This window comes from Lipotes vexillifer, unplaced genomic scaffold (assembly GCF_000442215.2).
Source record: "Lipotes vexillifer unplaced genomic scaffold, Lipotes_vexillifer_v1.1 scaffold513, whole genome shotgun sequence".
NCBI lineage: Eukaryota > Metazoa > Chordata > Mammalia > Artiodactyla > Lipotidae > Lipotes > Lipotes vexillifer.
Window position 1 is genome coordinate 895,406 of NW_006777952.1, and position 18,161 is coordinate 913,566.

Here is an 18,161-nt window from a genome sequence, read left to right on the forward strand (position 1 = left end):
ATATATATATATATATATATATATATATATATATATATACATATACATATATATAAAACAATAGAGAATCAGTTGCAAAAATGATGGCAAATCAATAGAATGTTAAACAGCCAGTAAAAACTAAATTGCAGGATATTTAATCACTTGGAAAACTGTTTAGAGTATTAACTATTTTTAAAGGTTATAAAGTAGTATGTATGGTATTAATCCATTTGTATACATAGTAATTATATTTAAGAAAGATATAGGATGGGCTAGGATGTTTTTCTTATTTGTGCTTATCTACTTCTGAATTTTCAGTAATAACTGTATTACAATTAAAATTTTTAAAAAAGGACAATTTTATGCCAATATTTTACAAAGAGTTTTTGATGATGGGAATACAGCCTTGAGTGGTGAAAAAAAGCAGACTGGCACATTGTATATCAAGTCTGACCAGGCCTGCCCATTGTAATTACTTGTTTAATTTGTTAACCACAAGCCCTGAGGGAGCAGAGATGGCATGTGTCTTGCTCACCTCTGCATCCTTAGTGCTGAGGACGGCACTCATGTAGGCAACTAGTAAAGGAGAGTGAATGAACCGGTCCATTGACCCTGGGGGGTCTGCTCCAACACTGTTCTCTAACAAAGCTCACTTGCCCCTGCTGCATTTCAGAGCCATCGAGAAGCTAAGCGGGCATCAGTTTGAGAACTACTCCTTCAAGATTTCCTACATCCCGGATGAAGAGGTGAGCTCCCCTTCGCCCCCTCAGCGAGCCCAGCGTGGGGACCACTCTTCCCGGGAGCAAGGCCATGCCCCTGGGGGCTCTTCTCAGGCCAGACAGATTGATTTCCCGCTGCGGATCCTGGTCCCCACCCAGTTTGTTGGTGCCATCATCGGAAAGGAGGGCTTGACCATAAAGAACATCACTAAGCAGACCCAGTCCCGGTACGTGCCTCCGGGGCTTCCTTTGCTTCCTTCTGAGGGGTCCCCTGAGTGCTGGTGGGTCCCGGCCATTCCCAGGTTGCTATTGCTTGCATCAGCAGCGGGGGGCTGTGCTGTATGGGACTATGGCTTCTTTAAATGGAACTACTAACAGACTAACACAAAGCCCAGGGGCTTTAATGAGCTTTCATGCCAATGACCTAAAGGTTATACCCTGAAACACTAATAGTTCATAAACAAGGTACTAATGACCTCACAGTCAAGAATTGTTCTCAGAAGCTCTCTGATACCTGTGAATACATCTACATGTTTTTAAAACAACAGAGGTACGGGGCTGAACTTTACGGGACCCTAGAACCCGCGTATCTTAGCTCTTGCTTCCTCTCCTGCGTCAGAGCCCTGGGTGGTAGTCATTCTTTGAGACCACCTAGGGAGTCTCACAAATAGCTACATAAAGGAAATGGGTGAGTCACTGTTACATTGAGCAATAAAGTACATTAGTCTTATGTTTAGTTTTCTGTCTGTTTAAGGAGACTGAATTGGTAGTAGGAGTTGTAGTGGATAAAGTGACTTGTGAGGTTGAGTTTTGTGTGTTCATAAGACCACAGCATGATGTAATGAACAAAGCACAGGTCTTGAAAACAAAGACCCTTGTTCAGGTTTTACCACTTAATAGCTATATGATCTTAGAAAAAATGTTAAGGTCTCTGAGCACCAATTGCTTCTTCTGTAAGCCAGGAGTATTGTGAGAATTAGGACAGTCAGGCAGATTGAATGAAATAATTATTGTGAAAGCACTTAAATTACAAAGCACCAAATTACTGACAAATATTTGTTATTTACATGCCTAGTGCATTTTATTCAGGATATTGAGTGTCTTGTAACCTGAAAGAGAAAACACTGTTTTCTGCAAAGTGACTGAGTTACTTCCAAATAATGGACACTTATATGAGTCCCAGAGTTTAAAATCATAGGGGTGAAATGATGAGATAGTACAGGGGGCAAGTACTATGTGATGTTTCCTTTATTTTAAAATCAGTCCCCTTTTTTCCCCTCTAAGTTTTATTCACTGAGAAAGTGATTTTTATTTGTATGTCTTTTTGTTCCAAAGATTATTTAAAGTGGCTTTAAAAATGCAGCAAGGTTAGGGACTTCCCTGGCGGTCCAGTGGTTAAGACTCCACGCTTCCATTGCAGGGGGCGCTGGGTTCAATCCCTGGTAGGGGAACTAAGATCCTGCATGCTGCACAGTGTGTCCAAAATATAAAATAAAGTAACTAAAAAAAAATCATTTAAAAAAATGCAGCAAGTTTAAATACAAGTGAGTTAGTTCTCAAAGTGTGTGCCCATTTTTTTAGAAACAGGCCAGAGACTTGGATTTGGGCTTTCTGACAGCCAGAGTAAAAAAGGGTACAATCAATTATGTGATTTGAAAGTCAAAAACAAATAGAGCCACAACTACCCAAAGAAGTCTGATAAAGTCATCAAGCTTTTGAGCCATTAGTTTTTGTTTTTGTTTTTTGTTTTTTCTGTACGCGGGCCTCTCACTGGTGTGGCCTCTCCCGTTGCGGGGCACAGGCTCCGGACGTGCAGGCTCAGCAGCCATGGCTCACGGGCCCAGCCGCTCCGCGGCATGTGGGATCTTCCCCGACCGGGGCACGACCCCGCGTCCCCTGCATCGGCGGGCGGACTCTCAACCACTGCGCCACCAGGGAAGCCCTGAGCCATTCGTTTTTAAGAGCCTGGAAGAAGGCAGGCTGCCGGTGGCAAGGAAACCAAAAACTTAGGCAGAGAAAGGGCATGCCTCTGTTTTCTGTCCATACTCAGATACATAAAGCTTGCTTGAATTTGTTGTTTAGAGTTGGATTAACATACGGCTTTTAAAAGCTGCAGTCAGTTCAGAGACCGGCACTGTGCCAACGTGCAGTATTATCCTGCTCACTTTACTCTTCGCTTCTAAGATCATTGGAAAGACTACACAAAATACTTCATTTACCAAACTGGCTTCATTACCACGTTGCCTTGGTGTCTTTGCCCAGTGGCACTCCTGTAAGAAATATTCCCTTCTCAGTGGAGCTGCCGAGAATTTGGGTTTGACACAAGACCCCCTGCACTGCTTGCCGCCTTCTTGGAGAATGGCATTGGTTGCAAACATGCTCATGACACTTCCTGGTCTGTCTGTGTCCTTGCTGTACATTGGCCGGTGCGACGCATTCTTGGGACTAGGATCCAGTCCCAGATGACGCTGTGCTATGGCTCCTGATTCTTTTCCTGCAGGGTAGACATCCACAGAAAGGAGAACTCGGGGGCTGCAGAGAAGCCTGTCACCATCCATGCCACCCCAGAGGGAACCTCTGAAGCATGCCGCATGATTCTCGAAATCATGCAAAAAGAGGCTGATGAGACCAAACTGTAAGTTTGCATGCAATGCACAGACCACTCAGAAGAAAAAAGGATTAGGTTCTCATTCATTTAACCCAGGAAAGTTTTAAAAAGCTGTAAATCTATTTCTCTGTAAAGAGAACAGGGAAAAGATTATTTTTCAGAAATTAGTTCCTAAAGAGAATATGGTGGGAAATAGATCTTTTATGTTGATAACATGGCTGCTTCTCTACTTGTATGTTTTCTCTTGGTGATCCTAATGCTTCTTCCATCACTCACTGGTAATAATTATTGGTAGGAACATAAAGAGCCGTGCTGTCCAGGGCCATGCAGTGATGGAAATGTTCTGTATCTGCACTGTTCAATACGATAGCCACTAGCCATGTGTTCCTGTTGAGTGCTTGAAATGTGACTAGTACAATGGAGGAACTGAATATTTTATTTTAATCCATTCAGACTTAAATAATCGCGTGTACGGCTAATGGCTATCATATTGGACTGGGCAGATATAGAAAATACGTTGTTGTCAAAACCATCATTTACTATGCTGGAAAAGGGTTTTGTCACCGTGCTCCTAAGCCACTTGCACTCTTAAAATTGGATTATGTTTCCTTAAATAGTAGAAACTGGTATCTGAGTGGCTACTTCATTCTTCTTTGTTTTTCTCTCTCCCCCCGTCCATTTCTTTTACAAAATATTTCTTAGGATTCCTGAGTGTTGTACCAGTTTGAATGACAAATACAGTTCTTAGTAACTTGTATAATTTAGTAATACAAATTTATTAATTTGTCTTATAAACAAATTAATGGTAACGGAATAAGCAGTATAATAAAAAAGGCTCTATGTTTGTTTGGCAAAATCCGCTTACAGGCATATGTGGCAGTTTTAATAAAGAAGCAGTGAGGGGGCTTCCCTGGTGGCGCAGTTGTTGAGAGTCCGCCTGCCGATGCAGGGGACACGGGTTCGTGCCCTGGTCCGGGAAGATCCCACATGCCGCGGAGCGGCTGGGCCCGTGAGCCATGGCCACTGAGCCTGCGCGTGCGGAGCCTGTGCTCCGCAACGGGAGAGACCACAAGAGTGACAGGCCCGCATACCGCAAAAAAAAAAGAAGAAGAAGCAGTGAAGGATGAATTGAATATAAAACTGATTTAGCAAACAATGTCAAATAATAGTGTTCCAAAACCAAGAAGATGAAAGTAGTTCCTAAAAGAAAAACATTGCATATCTATTCTTAGATTTCATAAGGGACTCTAACCTTTAACTTAACTAATTATTTACTATTTGGGGCTTTTGAAACCCCCCACATGCTGTGGCTTAATTTGAAGAAGCCCCTCCCTCATCTAAGTTATTGAGAATTTGATAAATGTTACCCTCCTTGGTCCTTTGAGCTAGGTGTAAGCATCTTACAATATTCTGAAGAACCAAAAAGACTGATGTATAAATTGGATTCTTAAAGTATTCGTGTAGAGCCAAGATAGAATTTGACTGTCTTTGAAATACTTCTTTTTTGAGTGCGGCACTTTGCTGAGCACTGTGCTGGGTTGAGGCTACAGCCCTGAACAAGATCCAGTTCCTTTTTTTATCCAGTGGGAGAGACATCTGCTAAACAAATAATTACACCAGTAAGTAATTAAGCACAGCTATGAGAGGTGCTACAGTGGAAAACAACTGCAGGTAACTGGAGGCCCTAATCAAGGTTTTAGGGGGACAAGAAGAGATTTGAGGATTTCAGAGAAGGCCTCCCTGTGTAAGTGACATTTAAGCTGAGCCGTGAGGAAGATGAGTAGTAGGTGGAGGATGGAGGAGAAGAGGGATTCTAAACTTTCTTTCTATTCATTTACCAAATATTTATTGAGTACATAGTGTCTGTCAGGCACTGTTCTATGTGCCAGTGGACAAAGCTGACCAAAAAACCCTGCCCTCTGTAAGTCACATTCTAGTGGAGCTTCTGCAAACATCCATGTATTTTGAGGCAGTAGTAATGCATCTGTTCAATGCTTTTGGTCTCAAGTAACAGAAAACATAACAAGTGGCTTGAGCAATAAGAAACAATTATGATGTCACATAGTTAGAAGTCCTTATTATGTGAGAGTGACTGAAAGGTCAGTTGAATCATAGACTGAAATGCCCATGACTTGTCTTTCTGCTTTACCTTCTTCAGGGTGTCTGATACTCCCCTGATGATGACAAGATGACTGAAGTGATTTCAGACCTTGGATCCCCACAGAAAACTATTTAAAAGTTGAAAGAGAAGGCATCCTCTCCTTGTCCCGCCCCCCACCTTTTTTTTTGAACTTTTTTTATTGTTAAAAAAAAAAAAAAAACACCTATCATAAAATTTATCGTCTTAACCATTTTTAAGGGTACAGTTCAGTAGTGTTAAGTGTATTCACATTATTGTGAAACAGATCTCCAGAACGTTTTCATCTTACAAAACTGAAACTCTGTGCCTGTTAAGCAACAACTCCCCTTTTCCCTCTCCCTCCAGCCTCTGGTAGCTACCATTCTATTTTCTGGTTCTGCGAATTTGACTATTTTAGAGAACTCAGATAAGTGAAATCATACAGCGTTTGTCTTTTTGTGACTGGCTTATTTCACTTAACTTAATGACCTCAAAATGAATTCATGTTGTAGGATTTCCTTCTTTTTTAAGGTTGAATAATATTCCATCATGTGTGTATACCACATTTTGTTTATTCATTTATCCATTGATGGAGATTTGGGTTGCTTCTACCTCTTGGCTATATGAATAGTGCTGTTTTGAAATATCTCTTTGAGACCCTGCTTTCAATTCTTTTGGATATATACCAAGAAGTGAGATTGCTGGATCATACAGTAGTTCTATTTCCAATTTTTTGAGGAACCTGTTTTCCATAGCAGTTGCACCATTTTACATTCCCACCAGCCTTTCACAAGAGTTCAGATTTCTCCACATCCTTATCAGATATATGATTTGCAGATACTTACTTCCATTTCATAGGTTGTCTTTTCATTTTGTTGAGTGTGTCCTTTGATGCACAAAAGTTTTTAGGTTTGGTGTAGTCCCATTTGTTAATTTTGCTTTTGTCAACTGTGCTTTGGTGTTATATCCAAAAAACAGTAGCCAAGTTCACTATCGTGAAGCTTTGCTCCTTTGTTTTCTTCTAGGAAAATTGTACTTTCAGGTTTTACATTTAGGTCTTTAATCTCTTTTGAGTTAATTTTTGTATATGAAATAAGGGTCCAGCTGCATTCTTTTTTTGCTGTACGTGGGCCTCTCACTGTTGTGGCCTCTCCCATTGCGGAGCACAGGCTCCGGACGCGCAGGCTCAGCGGCCGTGGCTCACGGGCCTAGCCGCTCCACGGAATGTGGGATCTTCTCAGACTGGGGCACGAACCCGTGTCCCCTGCATCAGCAGGCGGACTCTCAACCACTGCGCCGCCAGGGAAGCCCCCAGCTGCATTCTTTCGCAAGTTTTCCTAAGATAATTTTCGAAGACACTCCTTTTCCCATGATGTAGCCTTGGCACCTTTGTCGAAGATCATTTGACCATATATGCAAGGATTTATTTCTGGAATCTCTATTCTTTCCTCTTGGTTTATTTTTCTGTCTTGACACCAGTACCATACTGTTTTGATTACCATAGCTATACAATATGTTTTGAAATCAGGAAATGTGAGTTCTTTTTCAAACTTGTTTTGATTATTCAGGGTCCCTTGAGATTCCATATGAATTTTTTTTAATAAATTTATTTACTTTATTTATTTTTGGCTGCATTGGGTCTTCGTTGCTGTGTGTGGGCTTTCTCTAGTTGCGGTGAGCGGGGGCTACTCTTCGTCGCGGTGCGTGGGCTTCTCATTGCAGTGGCTTCTCTTGTTACAGAGCACAGGCTCTAGGCACGCGGGCTTCACTAGTTGTGGCACATGGGCTCAGTAGTTGTGGTACACGGGCTTAGTCGCTCCATGGCATGTGGGATCTTCCCAGACCAGGCCTCAAACCTGTGTCCCTTGCATTGTCAGGCGGATTCTTAACCACTGCACCACCAGGGAAGCCCGATAGTTTTTTTCTTTCAGTGCTCTGAATATGTCATCCCATTCATTTCTGGCCTGCAAAATTTCTGCTGAGAAATCCATCCATAATCTTATGGAGACTTCCTCATATGTTACTAATCACTTTTCTTTTGCTGCTTTCAAGATTTTCTCTTTGACTTTAGACACTTGGGTTATAATGTATCTCAATGGAATTCTCTTTTGGTTTATCCCAGTTGGATGTTCTTGGAGCTTCTTGAATCAGTATGTCCATTTGTTTTCTCAGATTTAGAAAGTTTTCTGCCTGTTTTCTTTGAATAAGCTCTCTACACCATCTCTCTCTTCTCCTTCTGGGATTCCAATGACATGTATTTTGATCCACTTGATAATGTTCCATGAGTCCCTTAGCCTTTCTCCCCTTTTTTTTTTTTTTTTTTTTTTTGCTGCGTTGGGTATTCTTTGCAGCGTGCGGGCTTTCTCTAGTTGCAGTGAGCAGGGGCTATTCTTCGTTGCGGTGCATGGGCCTCTCTTGTTGTGGAGCACGGGCTCTAGCTGTACGGGCTTCAGTAGTTGTGGTGCGCAGGCTCTAGGGCGCACAGGCTTCAGTAGTTGTGGCACATAGGCACTAGAGCGCAGGCTCAGTAGTTGTGGTGCACAGGCTTAGTTGCTCCGCAGCATGTGGGATCTTCCCGGACCAGGGATCGAACCTGTGTCCCTTGCATTGGTAGGCAGATTCTTAACCACTGTGCCACCAGGGAAGTCCCTTTCTCCACTTTTTAAAAATTCTCTTTTCTTTTTTCTCCTCTCATTTGATGATTTCCCATGACTGATCTTCAAGTTTGCTGATTCTGTCTTCTGCCTGATCATGTGTGCTGTTGAACCCTTTGAATGAATATTTCAGTTCAGTTATTGTATTTTTCAGTTCTGTTATTTCTGTTAGGTTGTTTTTTAATAGTTTCTTTTTCTTTGTTGATATCCTCACTTCATTCATGCATCATCTTCCTGATTTCATTTAGTTGTCTGTGTTCTCTTTTAGGTTATTGAGTATCTTTTTGATCACTATTTTAAAGTCTTTGTCGGGTAGCTCATAGATCTGCATTTCTTTAGGGTCAGTTTCTGGAGTTTTATTTTGATCCTTTGATTAGGCCATGTTTCCATTTCTTTATATGCCTTATAATTTTTTGCTGTGATCTGAGCATTTGAAAAAAAACACTTCTCATAGTCTTTGCATACTGGCTTTGTTCAGGAGAAGATCATCACTAATCAGTCTGGCTGGAGGTTCTAGGACCTCTCAAACCATTTCTGATCGCTTTCACCCTCTGGCTTCTGACTATGGAACTGCAGCTCTAACAGTTCACCTCTGTTTTCAGCAGCTTCCAGACTCTGGCACCAGGCTTGTCAGCTCTAAGTCAGGCGAGACAGAAACCAATCACTCGGGCAGCTCCCAGGCAAGGCAGAACGTGGGAATCGTGGTCTAGTCTTTTGTTTCTGTCCCAGGGGAGGATCCCTGGTATGGAGGATTTCCTCCCAGTTTCCTCTTGCTATACTGTGTAGGGGAAGGAGCATGAGAGGCATGCCAAATGCCACAAAATTTCCTGCCCCTTTTACTTGAATCCCTTTTTGGTTTTATAAAAGCCTGAGTGCTGTAGCTTCTCACCTGATCTCTAGAGTTCTCAGAGAGATAGTCGAGCCTATCTTTTGTTGTCAACTTGGTGTCTCAGTGGGAGTAGGAGGGCCTGTAGCTTCCTAGTCTACCATCTGACTGATGTCATTATCCGTTGTGCCTTTTGTAAGAGCAAGGAAAACCTTCCTGAAATCACCCAACAGACTTATTCTCATACCTAGTTGGCCAGATCTCTCTCATGGACCCATTTCCAACCAGTCACAACAAGGGAGTATAATTACCATGATTTGGCGTGTGTTAATCAGAATTCACGCTCCAGAGTTAGTGAAGGACCCAGCATCTCATAAAGCCCATGGCCACTTGGTACCTGAACAAAAATGGCTTCTGTTTGTAAGAAAAAAGGAGGGTAATAGCTCTTGGGAGGCAACCGTTGTGTTCACCTTAAATGTTAAAATGTGGCTTGTGTCTTTTAGAGCTGAAGAGATTCCTCTGAAGATCTTGGCCCACAATGGCTTGGTTGGAAGACTGATTGGAAAAGAAGGCAGAAATTTGAAGAAAATTGAACACGAGACAGGGACCAAGATAACAATCTCATCGTAAGCCTCTTGTTCAGATTAATTGTGCCCAATAATGGAGAATTTGAGCATTTTGATATATCCAACTCATTCATCTTCTTTAAAGTGGGAATGTAATCATAAGTGATATGATTATATTCAACACCATCAAAACAAATACATAAATAGTTACCAAACATTTTCTACTATGGATTTGATCTAAGTCACTACAAAGATTTGAGATACCATGGCAGATATTCTGTGCCACAGCGTGTGGTGTCTTCTCCCTGTCTCCTCCGCCAAGACTTGTTTGTGATCCTTCTGGGATTTTATTTTTCCTTTTGAAAAAAGGAAATTTCTCTCTTTTTCCTGGTGGCCAGCTTGCAGGATTTGAGCATATACAACCCTGAAAGAACCATCACTGTGAAGGGCACAGTTGAGGCCTGTGCCAGTGCTGAAATAGAGATTATGAAGAAGCTGCGTGAGGCCTTTGAAAATGATATGCTGGCTGTTAATGTAAGTGCCTACTGCTTTCTTCTCCACTGGTTTTCACATGTATTTTCAGGCAGGACCCAAGCCTCTCTAAGCATAATTGCCATTCAGAAAGTGAAGAAGCACTTTAGAATAGGTATATGCAGAGTTATTCATGTCTTCTTGGGGCAAAGGGCATTAGAATAATCAGGAAATGATGATAAGTGCACTGGACAAAATAGTGTGAAGTCAGCAAAATCACAACTTGGAAGATTTTAAAATGAGGAATTGCTTATGATGTATTGTTAATTAAGAAAAAGAACATATAAAAGTATATATAACTAGGGTTATAATTATGTAAAATAATATGGGTCAAAATGCCTGGAAGGCTATATATAAAAATCAAAATAGCTGGTATGTTAGAAAAGTGGGATTTTTTTCCCCTATTTTCCAATTTTAAAAATACATACTTTAAAAATAACTTCTGATTTTCATCTCTCACTGATCTGTTCTTTTCTTTTTTTTAATTAATTTATTCGTTTTTAAATTTTATTTATTTTTGGCTGCATTGGGTCTTCGTTGCTGCGTGCGGGCTTTCTCTAGTTGTGACGAGCGGGGGCTGCTCTTCGTTGTGGTGCGTGGGCTTCTCATTGTGGCGGCTTCTCTTGTTGTGGAGCACAGGCTCTAGGCACGCAGGCTTTAGTAGTTGTGGCACATGGGCTCAGTAGTTGCGGCACGCAGGCCCTAGGGTGCACGGGCTTCCGTAGTTGCGGCACGCGGGCTCAGTAGTTGTGGCTCACAGGCTGTAGAGCGTGGGCTCATTAGTTGTGGTACACGGGCTTAGTTACTCCATGGCATGTGGGATCTTCCCGGACCAGGGATCAAAGCCATGTCCCCTGCATTGGCAGGCGGATTCTTAACCACTGCGCCACCAAGGAAGTCCCTGATGTACTGCCCAGTAAATGTTGTCATCCACCTCAGCTCTAATACTTCTAGCAGACTGATTTGGGTTTGTTTTTCCTGTTATTACTACTAGTTCCAACTTTTTAATGGGGAGACATCCTTCTAAAGTTCATTCAGAAATCTTAAAAATATTTGTCCATCAATCAAAGCACAAACTCAACTCAGAGGGGTAAATTTTTTCATTTTTTATGATAATGATTTTTTTAACATATACAAAACAGGAAAGGATACTATGATAAGCTCTCATATGCCCATAATCCAACTTCAACAGTTATCAACTCATGGCCTGTTTTGTTTCATCTGAACCTTTATCCATATCCCCATCGACCTTGGATGACTTTGAAGAAAATCCCAGACTTTGTATATAACATTTCACAGAAAAACAAATGTTGGCGAAGGACTAGGTAGGTTAAGCGCAGCCCCAGTTTCCTCACTGCAGCACTTTCCACAGGACCTTCTTACTCAGGTCAGTACTCTCTCTCCCACCTCACCCCAAATTCCCCCTTAGTAGCCCTTGTCACATCATAATTACAAGGCACAACGAGGAGAAGACTTCAATGTGAACTTCTCCCCTGTTTGTGTGTATTTGTCTGTGAAAGTATCATCCACTGATCTCATTTTCTTCTTTGGGGATCTTGATATCTTATGATAAACAGCTCTTACCGTGAACACCTGGAAATGCTGCAAAAGGTCTGGGTGCTCCAAACATCTTTCCCTGAGCATATATATCACTTAGGTTCATTCATGTCTGTGCTAAAGTCATGCATTGGTAGGTGAATAACAAAACTACTAGATCTTATACATGAATGGGATCAAGGTTAAGGATCCTAGCTCTCCTATTCCAGACATTCTAAAAGAAGACAACTTACTGGGTGACCCTAGAGCCACAGATAAGAAAAGAGAAAATGTTAGAGATTTGCTTAGCGTTCAGGGGGCAGTGGTGGGACAGGTTGGATACAGGCCAGGGTGGGCGCTGCATCATTCCTCTGCCTCTGAAGGGGCAGCCTACGTGAGCATCCCCATGTTTAAATGTGAAATTAGCAAGTGAGATGATCATGAAGCTGGCAACTAAATGGTAAAGAAGCCAAGGTTGTGAACCATTCTGAATATGGATAATGGAGTTTACATAAGTGGTATCTTAGTGAAGGGTCTGATCTTTCCCTGGATAGAGTTAGGAAAAACTATTAATCTAATATGTTTTAAACATATTCATTCAGCAAATATTTATTGAGTACTTACTATGTACCAGGCACTGAGCTCACAGCACTAAATAGGACAGTCTCTATCTATAAGGAAATTGTGGTCTAAAAAGGGGAGAGGCAGCTACACAGGCCATTCAGATACCATGTGATGCCTACTGTTGTAAGGAAACGTGGGCATGTTAGGAGAGCACCTTGAGCTGAGGCCTTTGGGGTGAGAGAAGGCTTCGTTGAAGAGGGGACACCTAAGGTCAGGTGAAACCCACATGACGAGTAGGATGTAGCCAGGTGAGGAGGGAGAGAAGCACATTTCTTGCAAGGTAGACAGTGTGGGGGGGGGTCCAGAGGAGAGAGAGGAGGACGACTGGGCAGAGTAGAGAAAAAGGGTTAGCAGGAGAGATGCTGGTGAGGTGGCCTGGGTCCCCAGGAAGAGCCTTGCTTGCTGTGTTAAGATGTGTAGACACTCTCAAGGCAGCAGAGAACCTTTAAAGGGAAGCCACAGTCAGGTTGAGGTTTGGAGAGCTCACCCCTGCAACAGGGTGAGGAAGAGGTCCACGGGGCCTGGGCGGAGCTGATTGATTAGGAGACCCTGGTGCCATCCAGACAAGAGATGGAGGTTGACCCAGGCAAGCTGGACCTCTCAGGTCTCCTCCCCTCAACTTTTTCTCCATTTTTATTCCCAGCAACAAGCCAATCTGATCCCGGGGTTGAACCTCAGCGCACTTGGCATCTTTTCAACAGGACTGTCCATGCTGCCTCCGCCAGCAGGGCCCCGAGGAGCTCCCCCCGGTCCCCCCTACCACCCTTTCACTGTAAGTAGCTCAGCTCTCAGGGGTTTGCTCATATGCTCCTCCAGGCAGCAGCATTTCTCTGCCATGTTGAATCAAGGGCCAGAGCCTTCATTTGGAGGCTGTGCTCATAAGGGATTGTAGAATGAATTCAGCAGTTCTTAGGACTTCTTCCTCATGGACAGATTAATGTTACTAAACCGTCTTCTAAGAAGTATGTGCTCTTAAACATAGAGTGTATGTCATATCTGGGAAAGAAAGAGACTACTAGCAAATTCATTAGCTAGAAGCCTACTCATTGTAAAAAAGGATTTGTTAGCTCAAATCAGAACCTTCATGAGTGTTGTTCACCTACTAAAATATTAGGGTACCTGGATGACTCATGTATAAAATTCCCACCTGTGTCTATGACTCAAATTCATTATATTCTATTAATAGGCAGTTTTTAAAAGAAAATAACACAGTGTCTAGATTTCTAAACACTTAGCACAGTGCCTGGCATTTAGTAGATTCTCAGTAAGTATTTATTGTTTGAATCATAATTAATAGTGGCAGAAGAAATTTGAACTTTATGCGTTTTCTGCTTGTTCCTATTCTCAAGCATCATTCAGGATCAGCAAATTACCAAATTAGGGCTCAGGATACTTGACAGCTTTTTTTTTTTTTTTCATTCCTAATTCTTCTCCACACATACTACTTATTTTTTAAGCAAACTAATTTTCTCTCAATGTTTATACTGTTTAAATGGGAAGAATCAGGTTGGAGAACATTAGCTTAACCACTTCTTTCTTTTGAGAGGCAGTCTCTGGTGTAGTAGGCATTGCGGTGTCGGAATTCCTAGTAACTCTTTGGGTCTCTGTAGAGAGGTAGGATGAACCCACTGTGCTGTTTTGTCAACAAAATACAGACATGAACATGCACCCACGTCCTTAGTCACAAAAACATACACATTCTGTCATCTTGTTTATATACAGCTCTTCTGAGTCATTTTTAAATCTCCATACCATAGAGTTATATACATTTTCCCTTAAACTGAAGGATAGGGTCCAATATTGAGCTCTGTGTGTGTGTATGTGTGTGTGTGTGTGTGTGTGTGTTAGAGGGAGCTGGGAATATGGCAGGAGGGAAATGGCAGCTGTTATAGTCATGTAGCTGCTCTAAGGAGGGAGAACAGCTATGAGAGGTGCATGTCCCCGTATCTTTGCTGAGATTTGAGAATGACCAAGCCCAGTACAATGAACTGGCATTTAGACACATCTCGTTTCTTGGGAGAAAGACTGCACATACTGCTCCACAGAAGATAACTTCAAAAGCCTCTCAACCTAAGTAACGTAAATGGTGGGAGAAAAAAGATATAATACAATAGACCACTTCTAAAATTGATAATCTAAAAGAGAGGTCAGCAAACGACAGCCTGAGGCAGCCCACCACTTATTTTTGTAAGTAAATACATCTGTGAATGTTTATTTACGTACTGTCTGTTTGCTTTCCTGCTGTGATGGCAGAGTTGAGTAGATGCAGTAGAGACCCTGAGGTATGCAAAGCCTAAAATATTTATTTGGCTCTTTACAGAAAATTTTGCAGACACCTGAACTAAAACAAAAAGAGAACTTTTCATATGATAGCAGAATATTTTCTAAACTTGAAAATAGGTTTTGCCATTTTGAAAGCTTCCTTCACATCTGAGATTTTTTACTAAAACAGTAGAATAATGATTTTACTAAAATAGTTTCTGTTCTTTATAAAATAGATTTTAAATAAAATTTCTTCTTTAAGCTAAAAGCCATGTAGTTCTGATCTTGAGCCCATAGGTCAAGATTAGATTCTAATCCAGAGCACACAGCTGCCCCAAATCTGCAACAATACAGCTCCTGCAGACCTCTCTCTCTGACAGCTGCAGAACTCAGGGCAGGCATGGAGGTGGCCATCGCCACCCACCTGTGCGGAATCTAGAACCTGTACTGCAGGATTGAGGGCTTCCCTAGTGGGCCCAGGCCTCCTGAGAAGGACAGGGTAGGATGGGGTGGTGGGGATACTTCAAATACTTATAAAATATTATTGCTTTCTTGTCACAAAGGCATTCAAATTTCAAGGAACTAGGTTATTTCCTGGTTGCTTTTGTGCATCACAAAACTCTAGCGCTTTTGCTCTTAGCATCCAAAGGTCAGGAAGTCTGTGCACCTCTTTGCAGCTGGCTCACACATGCACAAATTGGTCTCTCAACTCTGGAAGCTTTTAATGTATGTGTGTATGTATGAAAACTACCATTATCATTTTCTGGTTATAAAAGTAATATGTGCACAGTATTTAAGAAGCAAATAATACAAGTGCAAGTTTTTTCTTAATCTAGAAATAATCAGTGTTTCTATGTATATGTGTGGGTATATATACAATTTATATATACATGTATAATGTATTAAATATATAGGTGATGTGTGTGTATGTGTGTATTCCAAATTTTCACTCTACAATGGAAATCCTTGTATATATATCTTGGTTCTTTCATCCAGCTATTTTCTCAATAAATTCCTGGAAATAGAATTGCGGAGCCAAAGAATGTATAAATTTTATATATAACTATAAAAAATATAAATATTGATAAATGATAAATTTTGATACATAAAGAATGTACTACTTTTCCTTCCTATCTGGTATGTGACAGAGAGGTGTTTTTTTCCTCCTATACTCACTACCAATGTAATTATTCCTTGCAATCTGATACTTTAAAGGGTGCTATTATGAGATTTAACACTTTGGGGCTTATTGGCCATTTTTTTCCCTCTCTAATGAATTGTCTTTTTGTATCCCATGCCCATCAGTCTATTAAGAGGCAGTATAGATTCTGGAGTCAGGCTGCCTGTATTTGAATCTCTGCACTATATCACTTTTTATTTTTAACAAACTTGGGCAAGTGACTTAACCTCTTTGTGTCTCCATGTCCCTGTCTATGAGATGGGGGTAATAATAGTACACATATCATGGGGTTGTTAAATAAGTAAAAACCTGCACACAGTAATTGCTATGTAAATCTTAGCTGCTATTGCCATTTACCGCCATCTTTTTCTTAATGATTTGTAACAGCTAATTACATATTAAAGCTGTTAACCATTTGTCATGTTGTAAATATCTTCCACCAGCTTGTCATTTCTCTTTGCTTTATTTGTGGTGTCTTGTGCCATAGTAAATTCTTTTTTGGGCTTCTTTAATTTTTTTACCTTTTTTTTCTTTTCTCTTTTTTAAATTAATTTTTATTAGAGTACAGTTGCTTTACAGTGTTATGTGAGTTTCTGCTATGCAGCAAAGTGAATCAGTTATACATATACATATATCCACTCTTTTTTAGATTTCCTTCCCGTTTAGGTCACCACAGAGCATTGAGTAGAGTTCCCTGTGCTATACACTAGTTGTTCATTAGTTATCTATTTTATGCATAGTAGTGTTTATATGTCAGTCCCAATCTCCCTATTCCTCCCACTTCCCCTTCCCCCCTTGTTAACCATAAGTTTGTTCTCTACATCTGTGACTCTATTTCTGCTTCACAAATAAGTTCACCTGTACCATTTTTTTATATTCCACATATAAGCGATAATTTGATTTTCTCTTCCTGACTTACTTCACTCTGTATGACAGTCTCTAGGTCCATCCACATCTCTGCAAATTGTGCCATAGTAATTTAAAATAGATATTTTTTGAACAATCGAACTATGCTGTGTGAAGTAAATAGTAAACGTTTCCCTTCAGTCTTCCTTCTCTTACCCAAATTTCACCCAGCAACCACTCCCCAGAAGTATAACACTATTATGTTTTAAAATATGTTTTATGAGGATATATAATCCTATAATCATATTATTCCAAACAAATGGAATCATGCCACACACAATGAATTACTGTGTTTTTTATTTGTTTGTTTCCATTTTTTACTTACTATGGGCATTCTTTCCATATTTAGAACTAATTCTCTTTGATGGCTACATAGTATTCCATTGTATGAAATTTACTATAGTTTTTCTACTGAGCATACTATTTTTCTACATTTGGGTTATCTCTAGGCTTTCTCTGCTACAAATAGTGTCAAAATGAATATCCTTACACATAAATGTGTGAGTATATCTAAAAGTAAATTCTAAGACTGCAATTATTGCATCAAAGGGGAATGTATTTTAAATTTTCACATTTCCCTTCAGCAGAATTTATGCAGAAATTTTAAGAATTGAGATAGTTAAATCAGTGATGTTTTCCTTTATGGACTTCTGGCCTTTGATGTTATGCTAAGAAAAAGCCTTCTGCCATCTAAGACTATAAAATATTCTCCCAAGTTTTCTTACAGTAATTTTGAGTTGTTGCTTTTGAGGGATCATAGTTTATTATTCACAGGGAATTTATCTTAACTTGTACTTTGAGATAGGGATCTAACGTTACTTTTTTCCAAATAGATAGCCAGTTTTCCGAAAGTCACTTACTGAGAAATGCACCATTTCATCACTCAATTTGAAATGGCAGCTTTGTTGTTCGCTTAATTCCCACTGAGTCATATTCCTGGGCTCTATTCTGTTCCATTCATCTTTTTGTCTACACTGCAGTTACTATAGTTTTATAGCATCTTTGACAGTTTCAACAATCTTTTTTTTCCTCCAAGGTTGAATTGGAAAGATGGTCAATTTATACTATACTTGGGAAAATTAATATGTAGGAATTTTCTGTTCCTTGAAGATTTGATACAATCCATCCATAAAAATTCTGGGCCTAGTACCTTTTGTTTGGAGAAAGATCAATCATTTATAACCTTTTCAATTTCTTATATTTTCCTATGAAAGTATTCATCTCTTAGTGGCACAAAGCTGTGCAAAGCACTGTTGCCTTTTAAAGCTGCGAACTTGTGAATATCTCTCTCTTTTAATTCCTAACATCATATATTTCCGTTCTCTTCTTTTTCTTAATCAAATTTACTAGGGGTTTTTCTTTTAATTTTTAAGTAGTTAAGGGTTTCTTTTTTGTTATCCTATAGTTGTTTCCTGTACATTTTGTACTCAAAGAATGTTATTGGAACATCTCTGATTTTTGTGGTCTTGCTCATGCATGATCAAATTTTGGAAATCATGGGCACTTGGAAAGATGTACCTTCTCTGATGGACTCAAAGTTGTGTTTATGGCTGTAAAATCAAGCTTTTAATTGGTGGCTTGTATCCTCTATTTTATTATTTTTATCTCTATGACTTACTACATTTTGAGAGCAGTTTACTGTTCTCCC

General features: G+C 40.3%; 1 protein-coding gene across 2 annotated transcripts in view; it reads left to right on the forward strand.

Moving 5' to 3' along the window:
• Positions 1-18,161, forward strand: part of IGF2BP2 (insulin like growth factor 2 mRNA binding protein 2) — a 160,673-nt gene that overhangs the window by 124,249 nt on the left and 18,263 nt on the right. Inside the window, exons 6-10 of one of the 2 annotated variants that reach the window (XM_007451387.1) lie at positions 656-928; positions 3,202-3,336; positions 9,412-9,534; positions 9,873-10,008; positions 12,809-12,937. In XM_007451387.1, the coding sequence (XP_007451449.1) occupies positions 656-928; positions 3,202-3,336; positions 9,412-9,534; positions 9,873-10,008; positions 12,809-12,937 (796 nt within the window). The remainder of the gene's footprint in view (positions 1-655; positions 929-3,201; positions 3,337-9,411; positions 9,535-9,872; positions 10,009-12,808; positions 12,938-18,161) is intronic. The other variant, XM_007451388.1, reaches the window with a different exon arrangement.